General features: G+C 34.7%; 3 protein-coding genes across 4 annotated transcripts; 2 read left to right on the top strand and 1 right to left on the bottom strand.

Moving 5' to 3' along the window:
• The first annotated feature begins 1,420 nt into the window (after positions 1–1,420).
• Positions 1,421–7,557, top strand: LOC130641703 (TGF-beta-activated kinase 1 and MAP3K7-binding protein 1-like). The gene is made up of 8 exons (XM_057448626.1): positions 1,421–2,091; positions 3,749–4,004; positions 4,211–4,341; positions 4,524–4,724; positions 5,036–5,196; positions 5,506–5,647; positions 5,893–6,104; positions 6,497–7,557. The coding sequence occupies exons 1-8, from the start codon at positions 2,068–2,070 to the stop codon at positions 7,173–7,175; spliced, it is 1,806 nt and encodes a 601-aa protein (XP_057304609.1). The 5' UTR covers positions 1,421–2,067; the 3' UTR covers positions 7,176–7,557.
• A 4,603-nt stretch (positions 7,558–12,160) lies between these two features.
• Positions 12,161–17,131, top strand: LOC130642305 (uncharacterized). The gene is made up of 10 exons (XM_057449394.1): positions 12,161–12,201; positions 12,279–12,370; positions 12,662–12,805; positions 13,417–13,488; positions 13,974–14,079; positions 14,726–14,957; positions 15,141–15,185; positions 15,353–15,445; positions 15,783–16,034; positions 16,894–17,131. The coding sequence occupies exons 1-10, from the start codon at positions 12,161–12,163 to the stop codon at positions 17,089–17,091; spliced, it is 1,275 nt and encodes a 424-aa protein (XP_057305377.1). The 3' UTR covers positions 17,092–17,131.
• Positions 17,132–17,309: 178 nt separating this feature from the next.
• LOC130641701 (DNA primase small subunit-like) lies at positions 17,310–23,195 on the bottom strand. 2 transcript variants are annotated; one of them, XM_057448623.1, is made up of 13 exons: positions 23,038–23,195; positions 22,796–22,953; positions 22,101–22,207; positions 21,702–21,775; positions 21,431–21,567; positions 20,616–20,677; positions 20,275–20,387; positions 19,900–20,000; positions 19,624–19,738; positions 19,177–19,246; positions 18,466–18,539; positions 17,856–17,963; positions 17,310–17,623 (listed from the first exon to the last, which is right to left on the bottom strand). In XM_057448623.1, the coding sequence occupies exons 1-13, from the start codon at positions 23,159–23,161 to the stop codon at positions 17,604–17,606; spliced, it is 1,263 nt and encodes a 420-aa protein (XP_057304606.1). In that variant the 5' UTR covers positions 23,162–23,195; the 3' UTR covers positions 17,310–17,603. The 2 variants fall into 2 exon arrangements, with proteins under 2 accessions (XP_057304606.1, XP_057304607.1); XM_057448624.1 differs by having other exon boundaries at positions 17,856–17,967; positions 18,469–18,539.
• Between the last annotated feature and the right edge of the window lie 85 nt (positions 23,196–23,280).

Below are 23,280 nucleotides of genomic sequence, written 5' to 3'. Positions count from 1 at the left end.
AAGACGAAGATGATAGCGATGTGGTAAAATACTAAAGGATAAAAGAAAACAGCCGCCAATCATGTACATCAGAATAGTTAGAAATCGAGATCTGTAGTGAAGTGGTTAAACCAAGGAAAAAACCTTTCATCAACCGAATCATCAGAAATGAAGAAACCGTAGCGTAGAAAAAAAACTGATCTTATATATTTTACGAAATTACACCTGTTAAATACCTTTGATGCTATAATTAATCTAAGGATACAACGTTTGTAGTATTTGTTTTTTTTCGTTAGGGTTAGTACACAGTTTTTGTTACTTCATGAAGTTTATTAGAGTGGGAGTGTATTCCATTTAGTTTAAAGAACGCACTAGCTTACTTATAGCGTTTCACAGAGAAATGTTTTGGGTGATATCGTAACTGGATGGCGTATTTTTCTGATTTTGAAAGCCATATCTCATTTTTTTAAATGGCATTTCAACGATTGCATAAGTATGATGTAAGGTCTAAAAGAAAAAAATGTGAACTGTTTAGAAGAAACTTTCTTATTTGGGAAGATTAACTTCAGGTGACGGTTACACAATTCACCCTAAGTACTTAGTCAGTGTGACAGCAAGAGTTGAGAGGACAACTAAGACAGTTTCGGAGTCTACTAGGCTTAATATTTTCTCTGATCCTTTACAAACTTTTTCAAACCTGATAAAAGAAAATCAGAGATAAAATTTGGGTCGTGCCTTGCACCAGATGCAAGATGGCAAACTTCGACTAAACCAGCAAGAATATAGTGAAACTTTATTGACTATATTGATCAATGCTGTTACCACACACTTTGATGACTTGAGGAAAATATCACATATTGTTGGGGCACAAAAGAACAACACCTGAATTAGTAGAATAACTACGCTAAAGTAATCACAACTAGATCTTTCAAGTAAAGGTAATAAAAGAGAAGCTGTATATGTAAAACCATTACTTAGAAAATGGAAGAATCTCGTTGTAGAGACAAGTGTTCTTTACCGTGTTTATCCAAGCGAATCCGGGCAGTTAGTTTTGTCTTTGAAACTTTGAACCCTGGTATGTAACACATCAGACGTGAACGTGGATCATCTAGTTGGAGATCGTGTCGTTGAACTAGCAAATGAAAGAATTTCTTCGGAATTGAAAAGTGATAGGTACTTTACCTTAAGTGCGAGCTTGTGTTCAACAACAAAGACCAATATTTGACCATTATATCCCTATAAAATCGTTCGATTTAGCAGCTCCTGTAGACCTAATCAGCATTAACCTTCTACATTCGAACGCTTTAAGTGGACGTCATGAGTATTTATTGGTTATTGACTTGTCTAACTTGTGTGAAAATTATGCAATGCTTAGAAACAAAAACTTACGCCTTACCATCCCTAAGAGAATGGCCGTGTGATGAAAGAATAAATCAAACAAACACGCGTGGGAAGATGTCCATTTCCATTTAAAAGAACCGTTAAAGAATTCACGTTACTAGAATACGTGACAAGAACAGATAGAGTAAGGTTAGACAATTGCCGAACATAGTAATGCCAGCCGAAGTGACTTTCACAACTTCGCCAAACATTTCGTTTCCCCTCATCTGGAACGGATTGGATTGGACCGAATCAGGTCAAAAGCAATCCGTTTTTGGAACACTTTAAACCGAAAAAGCATGTCTCTTGTGCTTGCACGGATTGGTCTGCAATAAGGTGGATCTCCCCCAATCCAAACTAACAGTTGCAATGATTCCGACTTTTCTGCGGACAGGTGGGCAACAATAAAAACAAAACAAAATAAAAAAATGATCAGCAGATTATCAATTAAATTTAAGTATTTTTAATGTTCACTTCCGATCAGTTTTGCTTTTGAGTGGAAATCCACTTGTGTACCAGACATGTGAAAGCCTTGCGCACCCCAGGCTTCGCATGAAAAACTGAAATGACGATTTTGCATCAGATGAACTTTTGGTCATAAAGCAAACTCGCAAAACATTGGGGAAAAACAAAAACTGCAAACGCAAGATGAGGAAATGTTTGTTGTGTCGTTGTTTCTAACTATTGAATTTTATATCTAGCTCAAATATGTCGATGAAGAACCATTCCCAGGTTTGCTACTCCTTTTTAAGTTGTTATTTTGGACGAGTAGAATTTCTAAAGCCTGTCAGAAGCAAACATGAATTACCACCCCCTAATCTTAACAATCAGCCCAGTCATGCACACCTGAACAAAACTAATTAATTTATGCTGTATCATATGTACAATTAATAGCTAAACTACATGCATACAAAATTTCATGCTTTAAAGTTTTTTAACCACCTAGTTTTAACATGCAGTGAACGTAAGCTTTGTTGTTTTAGTTGAGGAAGGTTTCCATACACCATTCACTTAAACTTGATATAGTTATTATATGAAGTATTATAAAGATGATAGCTAAAAAATTTATTATATATTCTTCTTGATATTATTCTTGAATAGATTAGATTGTGAATTGTTCACATTTTATTGACTTCTTTTGGATTAGTTCAAAACACATTCATATGAAATCCTAGCTTTTATCTGAAGTAAACTCAACCAACTGATACATTACTTACATTACTTGCAACCAAATTTATCCTTAATAAGAGCTCTTGCAACAAACGGCAAACAACAAAGTATTTTGACATTGCACTATGTTACTCATTGGCCAAATGGTTGGAATTTTAATAGGGGACTTGAATCAAGGAAAAATAATGTATTTGGGAAACAACTTCTTTTTTGTTTAATACTAATGTTACAAATACCTTAAGATTTCTTTTTGAAGATTTTAATTTTGATGTACATTTATGTGCACTCATGAATAGAGGGTAAATTTCTTATAAAATCTTTGTTTTCCTAATTTTAACCTGACATTGTGCATTTTTAGGTGGTTATAGCTCTCGTACTCTGTGCGGGAGACCGGGGTTCGATTCCTCTTGACGGCGATTCAACATGGGCGAGTGAATGTTACCATAGCCCCAGGTTAACCCAAGCCATGTGAGGGAAATTGGGAAGATGGCACACTGTGTGGGCCGTTGGATGTTGCGGGGAGTTGTCTAGTAGAGCTAATTGGGTCTGCGTCGCTCAAAATGAGCATTAAATACTCTAGGACTCTCCATCTAAGTTATGGCCCCTCTTGGAAATAATAGACTCGATATTTGTGAGGCTAGCCATGTAAAATATGCACATCTATCTATCTATCTTTTAGCTAATTTAACTTTAAATCAGATACTTGCATTTCTTGTTTAATGAAAGCAAAATAAAATTTTGACCGTGAAAAGTGAAAAGATTTTTGTGACTAAGTTTTACAAATGTTTAGCAACTACTTTAAAGGAACAAACTTTTCTGCACCAAAATCACCACAAAATTTTCGGAATTATCTTCTGCAGCTAGCTGGTTACTTAAATTCACAAAGATTATACTCATCAAAATTTCTCAAAAAACTAAGCTAGCTAGCTGGTTACCTAGCTAGCTTAGTCTTTTGAGAAATTTTCACAGTAGCCAAAAACCGTACAATTTAATTTATGTTATGGTAAATTACACTTCTTCTGCATAAAGCATTTTTTTTTCATTTTTCCTTCTAAAGACAACATTATAAAAGTATTTATGTACTTGTTAACGAAAATTTGTTCTACAATGTGACAGAAAAAGTATTTAGTTGTTTTTTCGTACACTAAGTACATCTTATAATTTTTTATGATGTTTACTTGTATGGTGTAATGAAAAACAAAATCCTTTGCACATATAGCTGGTTGGAGCATTGTACAATTGGACTGATGATCTTCCAGTTTGTAAGCAAAGTGGTGTTGGGTATCAAACCAATCATTTATACCGAGCTGGTGGCGACCGTGGAGAAGTATCTGATTACGAAGATCGTAGCTTTCATTTCCAATGTCCTGACGACTGCTATTTGTATGGGATTATTGACGGACACGGTGGATTCAAGGTTGCTGAGTTTGCAGTACAAAAATTACCGGCCGAGCTTTTACTAGGACAACTGAAAGGTTTGCAATAATTCGTACAGTATTTTTTATGATTAAGTGGTTATAAAATTTAATAGCATTGTATAGAGTTAAATTATTTGAAATTACATGAATTTGTAACGCTCATACATTATAGGTTTGTTTTCACGTTTAAAAAATGACTTTACTAGGTTTACCTTAATTTAACTTGCATACAGCATGAAATACCGTTTGTTATGATTTCACAGATGATTACGCAGATCGGGAAGTATGTGCCAAGCTGCAAGAGGCGTTTGAAGGTGTTGCAAAGGGTTTCGTGGATGATCTTATAAATGACGCCCTTATGGAAAAAATGAATTTGGAAGAACAAATGCCTGAGGTAATGTATAGAAGGTTCAAATTTGTTGTTGTTTATTGTTGTTGTTATATAGTGTTAATTTTGTTTATTGTTGTCTTTGTTGTTGTTGTTGTTTTTGTTGCGCCATTTTAATATTGTTTATTCAGTTGGTATAAAAAAAGAACTGTTTTCATAGTGTCATGTTTATCGTACTTTATTTATAGCGTATGAATCAAGGTGAAGCATTCCGGCGATTCCCCACATTATTTCAACGACTCCAAGAACTTGATGTACAAATATCGGGAGGATGCTCCGCAGTCATCGCATTAATACATAAATCACGACTGTATGTTGCAAATGTTGGCGACGCGAGAGCTGTGTTGTGTCGTCTCGACGAAAACAGTGGAGAGCAGGGTGTAGTGCAGGTAATTTGTTGATTAAATATCAATTTAAAAAATTGTAAAATTGTGTTTTGTTTTATTAAATTTATTAAAGGCAAGTGTAGGTAGGAGTTTAATTTGGCCGAATGTTAAACTTATGGGAATGTGGTTTTAATAGGTAACTTGGCAACTTATTTGACTTTTTAAACGAATAAAAATAGCAATGAAATACTTTTACAACTAAGATTAAAATAAGTTCCTATTTTAACTTGTCAACAATATCCACTTGATTTAAACATGTTTTCTTTTCACTTTTTTAACGATAAAACCTATTCTGTAATCTTTTTTTCTTTCAGTTAAGTACAGACCACACTATATCATCCAACTCCGAGTTACGTCGATTGGACTCACTTGGATTGGATATCGAAAAACTGCAAGTTTCTGGTTTGCTGACTGTTACTCGAAGTTTAGGAGATTGGGCTCTAAAAGGAGGCTACAAAAACATCGCTGAGTTAAGGTATTACGTCAAACACTGTAAGGCACAGCGTTATGACGTGCATAATGCTATGACTTCGTTTTTCGTATTTGAAAGATGGTCCTAATGGGATTGTAACCCGAACCCGAGTAGAATGTGTTTTAGGTTTTAACCTGTCGAATCTCACGAGGATTTTTTGGAATTTTTTAAACTAATTTGCTATGGGGATTTACCTCGTACCTTGACTTTGTACATACTCTGGTGTAAAAGTTAAAGTAGCATAATCAGAAAAACAAATGATCAACAATAGCAAAAGTATTGTATAATGTAAGAGACACGTCTTTTCTATAGTTCCGCTAAAGAAGAGCCAATTCTGTCCACACCTTCCGTACACGGTGGAGAGCAAATTGATGCTTCGATGCAATTTTTGTTCATGATGTCGGAGGGTGTATATAAAGCTTACCAGGAAGCTACGGGAACTCCTCCTGAGCAGGTATTTTTGTTACTTTTTTGGTAACCTGTAGAAAATAGAAAATATTCCAGCCCAAGCAATTTCATTCAAATTCGATTACATAAAATGTCTTATTCATTCCATTAAAACAAAAAGTGTTAATTTTCACTGCTCGAGAAATCAAACTTGATTATTTAAGAGCAAGCATAGTCGAGATGGATGGATCAGATCGTAAGGATTGTGCTCACCAGTTTAAATCTTGTGGACGAGTTTTAATCTTTTTTCAGGTTAACAACAACATTGCGTTTATGGTTGGAGAAAGTATTATGAAACAGACAACAATTAAAGGTGTGGCACAGTCGGTTGTCGATCAAATTTGTCTCTTGCATTCAGAACAATACTTAAAATCACAGCATAAAACTTGTATCAAGCGAGAGGACATGACGTTGTTGGTTCGACTGTTTAGTGCTGAACTTGGCAAGCCTATCGTACCGTTCACGTAAGTTCTTGAACACGAGGCTTTCTTACTTTTCGCATCGGCATAAGTGAGAACGAATGTTTGCATGCCACGTGGACTAATTAAGCATTTTTACAGAGATATGGAAACGAAGTTGCTGACACTTTTTGTCTTAAGTACTTTTAATTATCGAGCCTAAAGCGCATTCGTTATCTACTCGATATTTTAGTGTGTGGAAAAATGAAAAAATCCAAATTGGCGTGGATCGCGTCAATTTTTTGTGTGAGTGTTTTGAAACTCAACGTCTTCGACAGTACGCGAAAACTTACCGTGGATACAGTATAACTTTGTCACCCAATAATTGGTACCTATGTAAAACCCTATCTGTTAAAGGTCGGATTGTTTTTTCTTATATAAACGTTTTAAAATTTTAGCTCCGTTGGTATTAAAGCTAAGAAGGCAGCTGTATTGACACCTCTAATAATTCCACAACCGCCAGTGCAACGAGCGTTTTTACCAAGCATTCCACACGACAATGTTAACCGTCAAACAGCGGGAGGTAGCCCATCTTCACCCATACAACAACAACACTCTCAAATTCGTATGCAGTCACCATTAACTGTGACCGTCACAAACAATCAAGACTTTCACGGAGAGGCTGACAATAATCCATCTATGGCTGCATACTACCCGCAGCAACAAACACCCTTGCCTGGAAACTCGAAAACGAACAATTACTCCCCGCGTAACGATGATACAGGCGCACAATTGTTCCGCGGTTTTACCGATCAGCAGCAAAGGGAATTTTTTCGGCCGAGAACAGATAAGGAAGCTCCACTGTTGATCCCAAAAACGAGCGAGTCGATTAAATCAGTTAGTGTTACCAGCAACTCAAACAAAGAGAATCAGGAATCATCCGCAAATACCGATATGGAACCCGTTCAAGATAGGACTAAGTTGTTTAACCGCCCTGCGGAACCTTTGGAAACAGACGCAAACGGACGAATTAAAGCTCATGTGAGTTTCACAGAGTTTTTAAAGAAAGTGGACGAAATGGGCGGAGAACGGGTGGTTTTTTCGCAATTTTTGGATGGAAAGTATTTCGGTATTTAAGTCTTTCTTTTTTTTTACAAACTTTCAAATGAGCTTACCGAAGTCATAACACGGTTACGTTTTACAGTTCATGTTATGCTAAATACAGTCTTCATCAAGTTGTTGCGATATTATGATAAGTGTTTTAGAATGAGAAACAATCTTTATCTTCAATCTGTGAGTTTGTATTTTTCCATATAAATAACAGTACAGAGTAAGCGTAAGAGGTGTCTGAATGAAAATCTTTTGACAAAACATTAACATAATGCGTTGTTTTTAACACTGTTTATTTTCTCTCAGTGTAGCTTTGATCCATCCTTGTAAATTAAACAAAAATCAACAATGTAACCTTTGTCCTAAAGAAGTACTCTTTAGCGTCAAATATACCTTTATTACTATTGAATTTAAATTTTTTACCCAGGATAGCCTTTCCAGTTTCTAATGGTGCAGCTGTCTACGAAGGTCCTGTAAAGAGGGTTATATTACATTTAAAGCTGCAATTGGAGCTATGAAAGCCGTGCAAACACGGTAATCTTATTATCATGCTAAATGCTAAGTAGAAAGGATCGATTTACATGACTACCAGTACTACCTGTAGTTGATTAATTTAGCGAAAATGTATTACCCTGAATTTATATTTCTGCAAAAGTTTTGAAAATTAACTAACTTAAAGGTACTGTCCGGTAAAAAATTAAAACTTGATATTAGTTACATCTCGGCACAAAAGTAAAGAAAAAAGTATTTAAATACAACCAAAATTGTCTTTCATAAGTTTAAACTGAATTTGTTTACTTGACCATGCCATTCTCAATCGCCATCTTTACTGAACTTCGAACGCGGAAAAGGACTGGGTAAAAACATTAATATGCGCAATTTATGCAATGACGTATTCTTTGGGTTACCCCCGTGTAGAGACTGCCGCGTGCAGAAAGAAAAATAAAGAAAAAAAAGTTAATGATATTCCTAACAGAATTTTTTTACGTTTATCTATCATGTTCACAAGCAGAAATATAAACATAATTGGATTTCAGTTTGAGCCAGAACGACCCAATAACAAACAACAAATTCCCTCTTATAATGACGATGAACCAGACGCACCAGAATCACCCGCTGCTTCTCGCACATAGATAGATGTCAGTGATTGGTGCTTATGTGAAAAGTGCGAGAGGATGCCTTCAGCTGTTGAGTGTTTGTGCTGTAACAAGGTGGACACTATAAAATACTTGCAGCTACGGTACCTATATAATTTGACCTCACATTTTTCTACTGGTTGTATTATAAATGAGCGCCTGGGTACAAGGTTTCTATTGTGTTTTAGATAAGAAATGTATAACAGAGCATACTAAACAGAGCGCGAAGATTTCAACGTGGTTGTGATTTTAAAGAACACTTTGTGGACAGCGTTAGTCGCTCTCCACGATCGGGAAAGCCGTGGACTTAAAAAAAAGTAAGTCGCTAGCACTCTTGAAATTTCTGTTGTCATAGTATTTCCAATCTTATTTGAGGATGATATTTTTAGATCTTATCGATATGCGGCATACCGCCAATTCTGTTGGTTTGTTCATAACCACTTGGGAAAAGGCGTTCGTCGGGTTATACCATCTTGTGTCGTGTCTAAGATACGTAAAAAATATCCAAGTACGAATGGGGTGTATACTGGCTTCAAAGAAGGTGAAGAAATACCTGAAGTTGATTTTTCTCGGACAAATGAAGTTGACGACGAGAATATTTGATTGTAAATTAAAAACAACAGTCTTTTTCAGGAGAAGCGTGCGATCGCACGCGCACGCCGTAGCACACGCGTAAATCGTTTCAGGCGTGCAATTAATCGCACGCCTGAAAAATAAATATTGAGTTTTAAAAATCAACCTATAAAATCCCATTTTATAGCGTGCGATGGCAGCCCTCGAAATAATTTTTGGAGTCTCGTCAGACAAAATGCCCGCCACATTTCCAGTTTGGTCGGACATGTCCTTAGCTCGTTTAGAACTTTTGTCGGACAAAACGTTGATAGATTTCCGTCTTGTTCGGACACTTTTAGATCTCAGAATTATCGAATAGTCCTGGTCCTTTTCATCCACGAGCAAGCCTATTCATAGCCAACCTAACCATCCTAGCTAATTCACCGACTCCTGACTTAGTTAAAAGAACTACGTAGACATGAATCTCTTTTGCCTGGCCCCTTCGTCGTTGGTGACCAGGTCTTACACAAGAAATCCAGCCATGCGGTTCTTAACTTATGCGGAGGTGAACGCCGACGGAGCACGGATGAATCAAGTCTGCAAAACTGCACTTACAGGCGGAACAGACATTTTATCATGGATTTAATTGTATATAATTTCTTCATTTGACAAAATAATTGGAAACCATAGCAGGTCCGAATTTACTGGGGTTTTTTCTTCATGCCCCAAGTGTTATTTAAACAATTTTAATCCACGTGCGGTATCTTTTTTCTGGGGGCGTTTAATGGGCGTTTATTCGAAGCATTACGGTATAAAAAGTATAAATATGAATAACCTCGAACCAAGTATTTCTTTTTGTTCGCTAATTGAGGTAGCTTTGGTAATAGAATAGGGGTACTGGGAACGAGGTTTATAATTGGCGAGGAAGTATAAAGTTACCAAAAATAAAATTTATTTAACGCGTTTGTATTTTCTATACTTTCTTCTTTTGCTGGTCGGTTTACTGGAGTACGATATATGTACGATATGACAACAACAGTTGATAGTTTGGTATATTACAAAAAATGATTCAGATTCGTCAAGGATTTTAACTTGTAATGTCGCGTCAGATTTTTTCATTTCATCATCGCACGATGCTGTCTGCGTTTGAGCATCGGCCACTCAAACGGATGTCTGCGTAGATATACTTTTACGTAAATTATCTTACCCGCGTCTGGTCTCAGTATCGGCACAAAAAATAAAGCAGCTTTAAAATAATCTACTTTAATTTGTGTAGAGACAGACATTCTGTTTGTGTGGACAGGGACATAAAGTTCTATCTCTGAAAGTGAGTTGCATGCTTTGAAATTAAATATTCATAAATTGCTACATTTTTTTAAAAAGGGGGTAAAATATTAAAAAAAAATTAAATTTAATCTGGTAATATTGTTCAGAGTAAAACAATCATTTCCTATTTACAATGTTTTGATTCGCCGAGAACCCAACGCTTACGTCACAACAAAAATATTATTTTAGCCTCCCTTTCATGTAGAATGGCTTCGGTATAAATTTGCTTTCGACAACGTGCGATATGAAAAATTTGTAAACATAAAGGAAATGTTATTCGAGTTGTAAAACTTTAGAAATATAATCACTTATATTTTCGCAAAAAAAAAGAAAAGTGCAATTCAGTTCAGAATACTTTTTTGTTAATATATTTTTACTGGACAGTACCTTTAAGCTGCGATCCCTGACAAAATAAATGAAGACAAGTTAACAAATTTTAAGGTCCATCCCCACAAGTAGTTTATAGACGATTTCTATACTAGATCCACCAATTTGAGCTTGTCAAAGTTCATTTGACAATGTTTGCAGCGGACTTAGGATCTTAAGTTATAGATAGGTGAGATTCCCACTCTCAAAATGTGCTATTTATGCGACTAGCGCATTTTAAACCCTACTTACCTAACCTAATCATTTCAAAGCACTTCCGGCTGCAGAGAATTCGCAAGTTAATGCTGTTTACCAAATTTATAAAATGGCCGAAAAAGTGCCAAAGTCACATGTAAAGTTGATTGGGCCGTCGTATATAATGGTTTCGTGTTAAAATATCATAATAATAATATTAATAATGGCTTTATATTTCGACTCCAATCAAATAATACAAATTGGTTCTTCTTTTGAAATAACGTAATGTGTGTATACTTAGTGTAATAAAAACATCAAGAATAAAATAAGATATATGATAAATACATTAAAGGGGCTACGGAACGGCTGTTGGTTTTCGGCGTAAGTGACTTACACGAAAGTCGAGCCGATGGCGCGGAAAACAAAAATGGCTATTTTTCCGGCATGTATGTAATTAACAGACTCGAACATATAGATATATCTAGAATTTTTATCTTCTCCAGCTTTGGTTATGTTTTCAACCAGAATGAATCTGCCTGAAATATTTCTTTGTAATATACCTTTCGGAAAAAAATATTAAACAAAGTGCAAAGTGCGCTGGTCTGTTCATTGCGCAAAACGCGTTTGTCGGATTTTTAATATGTGCGGGGAATAAACGGAATGTGAGCATTTTAACCGGTTCGTAGCTCCTTTAACGCTGTCAGAAATTAAAACTTTAAACTAAAACGTACAACGTAGAACCTGTGGATTCATCAACAAGCTAAAGATCAGCCTATATCATAATGCTCGCCATCTGTGTGTCTTTTTGTCCGTCAGCCAAGTCAGCAATAAAGTTCTCGGCATTAAGACAGCATTATTATGTCTATCTTTTTGACCGAAAAATCATCAAAAAAAGGTTTTTCATTGTAAAAGTAAGTTTCTTTTTACCGAAATATTTTTCAACCAAGGATATCAAATGTTTTTGTTCAAGAAATATAGAAGAAATCTTGATCGAACTGATGTCACATACACAATGTTAGATACACAATTGTTGTTATTGTGACGTCATTTTATTACGTCATGTTGGTAAACAAAACTGACGTCAAATAAGCATCGACCACACAAGTGGCGATGTGAGCCGACACAAAAGTGACACACACATACGCACATACACCACAATAATCCACACAGCATTGTCGCCATGAACAAGCTTGAGATGCCATTCAATAACAACCTGCGTCGGAGGGGTTCGTTGTTCATCCCGCATCCCAGCCAAGAGAGTCTAAGACAGTAAGCAGTGTGTTTTTCAAATTCTCTTGTCCTCTCTCTTTCTCTTATCTGGCAAACTTTTAGGAATTTTAGGAAGAATGTTGCGAAAGTAAATTTCCGCGAAATAACGAAAAGACTTATAATACCTCAATTTATGACTTACATTTCGCATCTTTTTTTTTCGCAAATATGGTTTTTGCACACTTAAATAATAAACACCCGCCCCTCAAGCATTATCTGACTAAAATAGCCGTTTTTCCACTTTTTAAAGGGTTCAACTTAGTTCTTAAATAACTTACCTTCATAGGGTTAGATCTGTTGTGCAAGCAAATGCGATTCGACATAATTTACTAAATGGAAGAAAAGGTCAAGATGTACTCACTGCAGATCAAAAAATAGGTTTGTAAAAAAATTTAGTGTCCTGCCTCCATCCAGGAAAAGAAGTGGAAAAGGCAGGAATGATATATTTCCCTACGGAAAAGGGTTATTGCAACCTCATCACCATGGCTTTTTTAGATTTTTGTATTGAGACGGAACCTTCCGATTATATTACTTAGGTTGGAGAGTTGCGAGATAAACCACAATTTGTGGGAAAATTTTATAGCACAAAACGAGTCCTTAGCAAACTGTTTGTTGCTGTTTTTAAACCTCCCAAGAAGGTTTTATTGTATCTTTTCTTTTTCTTTTTAGCATTTCGTGAAGTATTTGACTTATTTGACAGCAACGGAGGAGGCACCATAGACGCAGAAGAGCTCGACGAAGCTTTAAAGTCAGCCGATATTCACCTTTCAACAGAAGAGATTGCCGATGTATTGACAAGCATGGATAAAGACGGTAGATTGCTTCTATATGATATCCGTATTTTGTTTGTACACATTTGTGGCAAATTTCCCAGTTATTTTAAACCTATGTTACATCAAAATATTTTCTAGCTAATAATTTGTATAGGTAGGCGAATAATCCGAACGATCCGAACAATTGGCTTTTCCTTTTCTATGCTAAGGCCATTTGCCTAAGGAGCCCATAACGTGTAACATTTAGAAACCTTGGTCACCCTTATTCTTGCCGAATTTTTTTTTAGAAATCAGGAATTATTGCCAAACCACTATATAATATGTTTTTAAAGATTTAAACGTTTAGGCTTACACGTTGCCAAAAAAAACACTTTTTTGTTTTTTTCACTACATTTTTGACACACGCGTATCTTTTTCAAGTATAATATAAAGAGGTCATTTAATTACTAAGTCGACGATCTTGTGTTTTTTCTAACTTGTCTGACTTTCGTGCAACTTCCTTGTATGTTAGTAAATTTCGCCAATTGAATTAAAACACAAGTTTTGCATACTACGAAGTAGCGATTTGTATTTTTTACAAACAACATAACTTCTTGGCACAATACAACTGAGGAGTAAGGTTATACATATTTTACGTTTATATATTCTCAGGAAATGGGGAGATTGATTTTGAAGAGTTTTTACAACTGATGACAAACACAGAACGATTCCTTGAAAGTGTCAGTAAGTGATACAGCCGTGACTTTTTTATATTAACCTTACTTTGTAGAATTTAAGTGAAATTACTTCAAATAGATTTTCTCGTCGTTTTTTGCTATCTGCATAGGTGTCGAGTGGGAAGCAAAGTTGATTAACGATATTTGAATAACGATACAAAAACTTGCAAATCTCTGAACATCAACTTCAAGGATTAGGAGCCTAGTTTTTAATCTTTGAACTTAAGGTGGTGATCAATTTTTTTGCGCTAGCTTGCGTGATTCAGGCATGCGCACTTAGATCTATAAATTCGGGAAATTGTTAGGATAAAAAAATGTGCAAAGTCAAAGAAAAAAAATCGTAAAATGTTAAATCTATTTTGATAAACAGATACCAGACCTTACGTTTTTGATCTTAGGCTTTCCATAAATAACAATAAAGATAAAGGGAAATTAATTTTAGCATAAAAAGCTCATCATTCCACAAAAATGATCCTTGAAATTTTTTTTTAGTGTTTGTTGACGACCAGGAACGAAAGCAACGAGAAGTGTTATTATTCGATGCTCTCACTCAATTCATGAAGAAATCCGCTTTGCACTCTATCAATGAAATCGTCGGGTAAGACCTATGTTACACTATAACGAAATCTTCATTAGAAAACAACTGTAAAGGGGAAGTACTAAAAGGGGACAAAAAATATCCGTACAAGGAAGAATTAATATTTGCTGTAGAAATCGTACAATATGTTTAAATCTCACAAGACTCGTTCACAGTCTTTTTTTCTGTTTTCGCCCCTAAAGTAATTTCTTACGGTGCAGAATAGTTTACGTCATTAAGTTGTTGCTTTTGTTCTGTTCCATACGCCAGCTTGTATTTTTTTTGCTAAAAAATTGTCAAGTGTGAACCTTTGAATCGTGATATGTATGCTTTTTTATATAAATATCAAAATTCCAACCAGGTTACTCATTATTCTTATTTCTACATTCTTTTAAACAATAGGCCTAATTATTTTCAACCTGAAATACCAGCCTAGCCATTGTAATAAGGCATATTCTTATAAAACAATAGAATGTAATTCGATTTTTTCTAAAAGAAAATTAGAACCGTCGCTTTCCTCGTCAGACCGCTATTTTCCTTGAAAAAGATAGAACATGTGGAAAGTGGGAACGAAGTTGCTTCTTTTAACTTTCCTCTGTCTCTGGTGACACAATCGCAGGCAAGTCTCCCTGCATAAAAAAGTAACTGATGTGTGTGTTTTATACAGCTACTACCACAGCAAATACAAGAAAGTGCAAGCGCCTCATGTCATTCGTCATTATGCAGACGGCGCGCGACTTATTGGGCTTTCTGAGCAACAGATTCGACGGCATTTAGATCGTTTGCGTGAATCGTCGGTTGATAACAAAAGTCCGTACGCTCAACCACCATACGCTTTGTTTGTGAATTCGAAAGCCGCAATAAAAAAGAAGAAAATAACACCGGATAAACTTGCACCGGTACGGATTCTTTTATGTTTTGCACCGGACAAATTCTGTATTTTGATAAACAAATGGAATTACAATTGCGCATGTACAGTTCTTATAATCCGATAAAAAATCTCGCGTAAACTGCAAATCATTTTTCTATATAAGCGACAACTAATTAAATTGTTAAGAGAAACATCTTATTTGCTTGCTTAGATTCCGGAAAACGATGCTCCACCACAGCTAATACAGAATTCCAAAGTAAGAACAACTTTAGTTCCCATGTCCTTTTAATCTGGTGGGTTGGTAAATAAAACGAAGTAGATAAATCTATCAAAAAGATGGTTAAATTCACTTCTAGCTGTTTAAAATATTAGCAAGATAATTCTCTTTAAAATGACTGGCTAACCGAGTCATTTTCTTTATAGATATCAGATAATCTAAATATGTTAGTTCCAAGTTGTGGTGGGCGAGGAAAAATTCGATTAAAATTCGTCATCAACGAAAAACAGGAAAGAAAGGTAGCTACTTTTTTGTTTTAAAAGATGATTATTTTGAGAGGTCGAGGTTAATTCACCCCATTCTCGTCCCCTGATTTTCATGTTTGTCATAAAGGTGAAACACTGGGAACAAGGGTGTATATAAGCGAGACAATTACCGTCTCAAACATTACGCTTGGGTTGTTTATTAGGAGCAAGTTATATAAGTAAAATAGATTAGATTAAATTTTTAGGTTTTTAGCAAAATGCGAAAATATCATTTGTACATTGAGCAATATACTTAGCATATGCTTAAAATATTTCCCTATCTGAGCCTGAGCTAATATCCGTTCTGCTTATAAAAAGAACACGTATTTAGAGCAACAACAAATCCGACAACTTACGAGAAACACAACAAACATCAATGAACAGTTCTGTTCGACACGAAGCCAAGGGAAGAAAAAGATACAACGGTTGGGTGTCTCAACGAATCACAACCACACAAATACATCTACCAGTTCTTACTGCTGAGTTGATCAAACGGCAAGTGACGCAGGAGAATAAGATTTGCGAAGATTTTCGAAAGAGCAAAATATTAACTTTTGATGATATGTCAGCTATACGTCATAGGGTAAGTTGGCAACCTCATTTACAGGCCTCAAAGGTTAAAAACGCTGGAAGGTGGTTGCGTAAACAATTTACGGGAAAGAAAAGAATACGAAACTGTTGTTTGCGATTTTGGTTTCTGTAATTTTTTTGTAAATTCAGTGTAAAGCTATGGGGACACGGTAACAAATCATGTTTAACTGTGCCCCTCATCGAATTTTTTTATCTTGCAACTTTGTGTTGCTGAAACAAACGAATTATTCCAATTTTTTGTTTCAGCAACAAAAACTTTTAGGAGAAAATGTTGCAAGTTCTATTAATTATACGAGGGGACACACGGAAACATTTTTATGGGCTTGCAAAATATCGTATTTTTTGTTTTAATAGCATGAAAATTTGTTTCCGTGTCCCGGAAGCTTTGGGAAAACTTAAGTTTCCATGCGATGTCAACAAATTACGTTGCAACCGCATGAAATTTGTTTCCGTGTCCCTGCAGCTTAAACTTCACTTTAGGTTATAAGAAAAATAAGTTATTGACAGTTTATATTTCGCAATCTTTAATTCTTCAATTTAAATAAAAATAAGCGCCTTCGCAATTTTTCTTACAATTCTCGAGGACCTTTCGCATTCCTAAATTCCGTAATCCTTTGCACCGAAAACAACACCATTATGATTGTGGGATTTTTAACTCTACTGTTTGAATTGTTCTCGAGAAATTTTAGACTAAAAAGACGACAATCGTAAATTTCGAACTCATTTTAACTTTTCTTTTGTCTCCTTAGCATTTTTTTACCAGGGGAACGTGCAGTGGCTGTGTTGCTACAGTGCATTACTGGCTGAAAAAGCTCTAGAAAGTATATTATTAATGTGAAACCTAATTCCAGGTTGGTAATCTTGCAAAAGCTTATTACGAGAGAATTCAAACGGAAAAATGTGTGAAGGCGTCGCGACATTGGGAATCACTGGCTGTTGAGGAGATGCCGTCTTTGAGCATGCGTCACGCCTATCATCGTGTGTTTAAAGCCTACGTTAACTATCATAGTATGCCAGTTTCATCTTTGTGTTCAAGATCGCTAGCTTGATGTAATAATTGTGTACTAAGAATATAAAAGTTGCTTATAATTTTTTGTCAGGTACTGACGTGTCTTGTAGGATGCCAGGAAATATAGCTTTTCTTTGTATCGAAGATATTTCTACTGTCCTTTAACTGCGATAATGCGGAACGTTTATTTTTCCTGATTATCTTAAGCAAAAATTTGGCGAGAAAGTTTTGCGGATTTGACAAAAAAAATTGCAAAAATTAATTTTACTCTCCGTCCGCAAAATTAAATTTTCTTAAATTCTCTTACAACTAAAATGTCTTTCCTGAAAATTAGCGATGATTTTTACAGCGTACACATACCACTATAAAAATGTTACAGTGTTCCGCTCGCCGAACAAATTATTACTATTCGGAATAAAATCTTTAGTCAATGATATCAAGTTGTCACTTGAAAACTATACCCATAACGCGTTACTCATCCAGTTAAAACATAAGCGAAACAAGTTCTGAACGATCCAAAATGTTCTTTACACGGTTATTTCGACAAATTTTTCACCAATCTCCCGTTTGAGCTAAAAAGAAATATATAAATTAGGAAACACAGAAATAATATACCATACGGGTTCAAATTAACTGCAGAAATAAGTTTTACGAAACTTTGTTTTCCATTTCTCGTATACCTTACAAAACAAGGTTTTGTTTTTGCTAAAATTACAGAATCTTCAACATCCGCAAAAAATTGGTCCAGTTGATCACTGGTGGTTGTAAATGTGTAAACCAATCATGTATATATGGAAAGCATACCTTTCTGTTCATTGACACTTCTTCTATTTTCTTTATTTTTCTCTTCAATATCGGTTATAAACTTCTGAAAAATTTTTATGCCATGCTTTAGCGATGTCTTCATATAATCTTTGAAATTAAAAATACAATTTTATAAACAATTGAAGTAAAGCTTGCGGTGAAGGGTATAGAACTAACAGTTTATATCACTGAAACAAACGTAAAATCATAATAGTGAAACTATTGAACTATTATAAGTGTACCTGAAAAATATATAGAGGAGTTAAAGAGGAGATCTGGTCACACTTTTATCTTTTCAGAGGACAATAGAGGACTTTAAAATGTTTTTTGAAAAGAGGACTATAAGGGAGTCGTGGCCACCCTGTGTTACTAGTCGATTGGATTGGAAGAAAAGGTATATTTGACGAATTCTAGATATTTTCGTGTTTTTTGTGATACAAAAAGATCAAAGATGGAAAAAATATTTTTTATATAAAAATACTTTTGATTTTAGGCTAGCGGATATTTTCTGTAAATGTATACAGACTAACTAGATTTATTTTCTGTAATTTTTTTCTATAAAAATAAGAAATGTTTTTGGTAAACATGAAAAATGAAATATTTAAACTACCTTTTTTTTGCTTCATATCAGCCTCGTTTCCATCAGCTGCTTCTTTAGCAGCATCTAATTCTTGAAACAGTTGACTAAAATTAAAACGATGATAGCCACGTCTCGTATATCAATTTTCACCGATTGCGCAAATTTTTTCATTATATTCGAAAATGAAGCATTAACTTTTTTTTAAATCTGCACAACTGAATTTTGTCTTAAAAGAATATAAAAGGACGACAGAGGGCTTTACTGCTTTTAATTATATAATTCCATTTTTCGACCCTCTTTCCTGTACGCGCCTGTACGCCTTTTCCCTGTATGTGATGTATGTAAAAGAAAATATAGATAATCGTACGTACAATCTTATGAAACCCTTCCCCCTCTTGCGCACACCTGTACGTTTTTACCAAATACTAAGTTCGTACGCACTTCGTGGACGCTCCCTTTCGAAATTTCTTCCTTATAACATTGCACACAGAAACAAATTTAATCGAGACATCTCGGAAAATGTTGTCATCCGCAAAAATGAGTACTCGTAAAATCTACTTTCTTTACTTTCTGAAATATACGCAAACATTTGTGCGCTTATGATGCTGGTTTTTTGTGCTCACAAACAAACCAGTTTCTCAATATATTTAAAAGAATTTTCTTTTAAACTATCACAAAAGAACATGTTTTCAAAATTTAGATCTTTCACAAAATAGATAGGTTGGGTAGCGAAGTTCTAACCTCAATGTGGGTACACTCATAGGGTCAAACTCATCTGCTTGCTTTGGATCGATTGGTACACACACTCGACCTTAATGAAAATAGATATTATAATGAACTACATATATAAATAATTTACAAACCACAATGTAAGTAACAAAAAAAATCAAATAAACCGTTCAAAAATTATGCATTCACTAAAATGCTTTAAATATTCAACATTAAAAATGGTTTAAGGAGCGGTAAAGAGCAAAGGAAAAAAGAATTGTCAAAAGTCGGTGCGTGTGGCCGAGTAGTTAAAGAGTTCGCCACAAATACAGGTGAACCTGCGCCAACAGGGGGAAAATGAATACGCAAATGTACCTATGGTTAACAAATGTAGCTAAACATTCAGAATGCAAGACATACATTGATGACTGTTTTAAACTAGCTATCCTGTGTAAAGATTTAGAAGTAATAAACACCTACCAGTTTTCGGATGGACGCAGAAAGGACTTTTTAATAAATGATTCAATCCTTTACTGACATTGATGTCAAGACGGGGGTAAACATACTGAAACATAATTTCTTCCAAAACGTGTTTCTAAAAATGAGTCAAGTATTATTTTCTAAAAGAACAATGGTTGTGTAATTTTAAAAGTACTAGCAAATAAGATCTTTGCCAAAGAAAAGAGGTTTAAAAGAAACATTTACAACTGTTTGTACACCGCAATCTTATTTCATAAAAGAAAAAATAAACTTTACCAGTGTCATTTTAGCGTTTACGTTGTTTTCGAGGATATCCCACTTTTCTTTAGTGCTGAAGTTGCCATCTTTCCACGCCTTTTCCACTTTCTGCCGAGTTGCTTACATGTATATTAAGGAAGTGTGCAACAAATACGAGAGCACAATAAATACGATAATTAATTTGAAGGCGAAGCAAAATCGATCAGTCCAAGACAATTCTACATTTTCCTTATTTACAACACAAACACGTCAAATCTCTAAATTACGAGCTTTTCCTAGTCTTCGAAATCGATGACATGAATTTCTCATAACTTGTCAGAAACCTCACTTCACCAGGATCCCCAAGCCACAAACAACACAGGATAAGTAGCTATATTACTACGGAAAAGATACTTTCATCGGGTATTAATTTCAGCATGATTTTTTCCTGCTCTTCTTTGTCTAATATGTTTTGTTCTGTTAGGTAGTACTTGCAAAAGAATTCCTTCACAATTTTGTTGGCGCGTCTATAAATAAAAGAAGTGACGTCATTTAACAACCGTTGTGACGGCATATAACAACCGTTATGACGTCATATAAAACCGCTGTGACGTCATATAACAATCGTTGTGACGTCGTATAACAACCGTCACAGTATGCTTGTTTCGAAAAACCACATTTCAGAATACAAAAAAGAAGAAAATAATGGCAAAAAAAAAAAATTAAATGTAAATAAACAATAAAGGAAAACTTACGCCAGTGAAGGGTGCAAATTTGAACCTTTGAAATAAACTTTTTTTACTTGTGAATCGCTACCCTAAAAAGAACAAAAATAACAATAATTTACGACCCTTGACGAGTGATATAATAGGAGACTATAAAACGAGAAATATATGACGAAATTTGTAGAGAACAAGTGAGATGACTTGTTTATCAATCAAGCATAAACTATTGTATCTGATATACTCAATAGATTATTAGTTCGATTTCAGTCATGGTTTATGTAGTTCTTTCTTTAATAGCAAATAAAGTTATTTGATACATGACAAATTTATTAATTTATGATAACAACATGCGCGAGTTCATTCTTAATTTCGTTTTCACTTGTTGTAGAAAATCGTTCCGTACAGACAATCAAAATAAGACAAAAAATACTTTAATGTGCTAGAAATCTAAGCTTATCTAAATTAAACTTATTCATTTTGTGCGATTGAGAGCACTGATACCTCAAGGCTGATTCACAAACACAACAAAAAGACTTATTTGTTTACTATCGATTATCTTGTTTTCTTTTTCTTAATTCTTAGATAATTATAACATTATAGCAGAGATGTAATTCTTATACGTCTATGTTTATGATTTCAAATATTAAGCATTTCGCAATCACTACAAAATATTGGTGTACGTGTAGGCAATAGGTAATCCAACGGTTTATCAACTACCAACTCTATTTAAAGCATGCATTCACTTCTATTCTTTGCTGTTTCAACAACAACTGATAAATAAACACATCTTCCAATACAGCAATAACAAGTTATAGATCACTGTTAACAGAAAGAAACTCTGTTACCTTGATAACACTAAGATATTCCACAACAGCTGAGCGACCAGCTTGTGTCAACTTGCGTGCTGCACTGTCTGCCACCCAACAATGAATACCACGTCGACCACTGTACACCCACAGACGGTATTTAAAGCCGAAATCCTCTGAATAAAACATGCAAAGAATTAACAAATGTTTCTTTTTATAAAAAAAAAATGAGCAAACCTAAGTATTAATCAATTCTTACATAGCATTCGTTATAAAAACAGAAAAAAACAGAATTGGTAATGTTGCATACCTTCGAGAGCAGCATCGAGAATCTTCAACGCGGCAGTCATAAACATCCAACACTTTCTACAGATCGACGCACCACTGTAGAAAATAACGATAGAAACATAATAAAAACAAAAAAATTCAGAACAATGAAAGTTTAATAAACTTGAGTGGCATAAAATGCCAAGCTACAGTCCATTAGAAAAAATCAAGGCCAACACATATTATTGATAAAAAAAATTAAAAAATTGAGGTATTATCCCTTTATGAAGTCAAAGGTATCCTTAGTGTCTGTATCCTTATAGTTTGTCATTTTGAAATTGCATGTCTTCAACAAACAATGCATACCATTAATAACATGAAATACACAAAGTAGTTGGAAACTTGATCACGTGATGAATTTTATCAAAACAATGCTCGGTACCTGCAACAAGTTCTGACTTCATCATAATCAGTCATGTCGATATCAAACACTAATTCTTTCTCCATCGGTTTAAATGTTCCAGCTTGCAGCGTTTTGTGATCTTTTGGCTAAAAAAATGAAATGACTTAATATTATTTAGTGAAAGATCGATTTCTCACAAGCTATAAGAATTGTAATATGTTAGCTACATGTCCGGTGTATAACATACTTCATAACAGATAAATTGGCACCAAAAAATACAAAATCCTGTTTTATCAATGTAGAACAACCCACTAGATTACGTGTTGCAATGTGCTAGCGACACACTCAAGTAGCTTCCAGACGATGTGCATATGTAGATTGATTATTATGTGTCCATTCTCTTTCTTTATGTTTACAATAACTGAGAAAATTCAACCAACAGAGGTTAAGGCTTCATTTTAATCAGGCTGGACTGAATAATTATAACTATGACATTTAGTTATCTCGGGACCTGCAAATAAGTCACACTTCATCCTTAGATGGCAGCCAACCTGGCCTTAAACCTTCATGATGACCAAGATCAAAATTTAAAACACAAGTGTATACATTAAAAATCATGATGTATAAAGGTTAAACGTACCTTAATTTCACACTTAGAAGACTACTTGCAAAGTTTGCTGGGTAATTTTTCAGTACAAGTTGTACATCACATTTAAAAAACCAACATATTTTACCTTGTAATTGTAAACAGCTCCAATGTCAATTTTATATGGTATTCTCTTTATTAGTTCTTTTTCAAATTCACTTACATCAGCAAATGAAAGGTATCGTATATAAACATCATCTTTCAGGGTGAAAGAAAACTCACGATTACCAAAATAGTTCTTCGACACTGAAATCATTAAAAAAACATATTTCACGTAATGGGAAATCACAATGGATTTGGATACAGGGAAAAAGAAATATGAACCTATACCTCCGCCATAAGCTAACCATCTGTGGTACAGTTTACATGGAAATAACCGTTTGTAGTATTGTCGTAGCAATTCAACAAGATCGTCTTGTGAATAATCTTGCGGTATACTTGTATTTTTATCCATTTTTTATATCTTAAAAACAAGATGAATTCTTTGCATATTTCCGTACGTAAAATTTATCACAATAAACCTTCTTTTTGAGTAGTAGTGTAATAGGATTGTTAGTTGTGTTCAGAAGGATC

The sequence above is a fragment of the Hydractinia symbiolongicarpus genome, chromosome 4 (assembly GCF_029227915.1).
Source record: "Hydractinia symbiolongicarpus strain clone_291-10 chromosome 4, HSymV2.1, whole genome shotgun sequence".
NCBI lineage: Eukaryota > Metazoa > Cnidaria > Hydrozoa > Anthoathecata > Hydractiniidae > Hydractinia > Hydractinia symbiolongicarpus.
Note: the sequence above shows the minus strand (reverse complement) of the source record. Positions and strands in the feature narration are given on the sequence as shown.

Bases quoted from the DNA above. Each gene is read 5' to 3' on its own strand.
- LOC130641703 (XM_057448626.1), top strand. From the start codon at position 2,068: ATGTCGATGAAGAACCATTCCCAG. The intron at 2,092-3,748 runs GTTTGCTACTCC...TTGCACATATAG, and splicing joins CGATGAAGAACCATTCCCAG to CTGGTTGGAGCATTGTACAA. The intron at 4,725-5,035 runs GTAATTTGTTGA...TTTTTCTTTCAG, and splicing joins GAGAGCAGGGTGTAGTGCAG to TTAAGTACAGACCACACTAT.
- LOC130642305 (XM_057449394.1), top strand. From the start codon at position 12,161: ATGGTTTTTGCACACTTAAATAATAAACACCCGCCCCTCAA. The intron at 12,202-12,278 runs GCATTATCTGAC...TTACCTTCATAG, and splicing joins AATAAACACCCGCCCCTCAA to GGTTAGATCTGTTGTGCAAG. The intron at 15,446-15,782 runs GTAGCTACTTTT...ACACGTATTTAG, and splicing joins ACGAAAAACAGGAAAGAAAG to AGCAACAACAAATCCGACAA.
- LOC130641701 (XM_057448623.1), bottom strand. From the start codon at position 23,161: ATGGATAAAAATACAAGTATACCGCAAGATTATTCACAAGACGATCTT. The intron at 18,540-19,176 runs GTTAGAACTTCG...TTTTAATTTTAG, and splicing joins ATGAGTGTACCCACATTGAG to TCAACTGTTTCAAGAATTAG. The intron at 17,624-17,855 runs GTATGCTTTCCA...ATTTCTTTTTAG, and splicing joins AAGTGTCAATGAACAGAAAG to CTCAAACGGGAGATTGGTGA.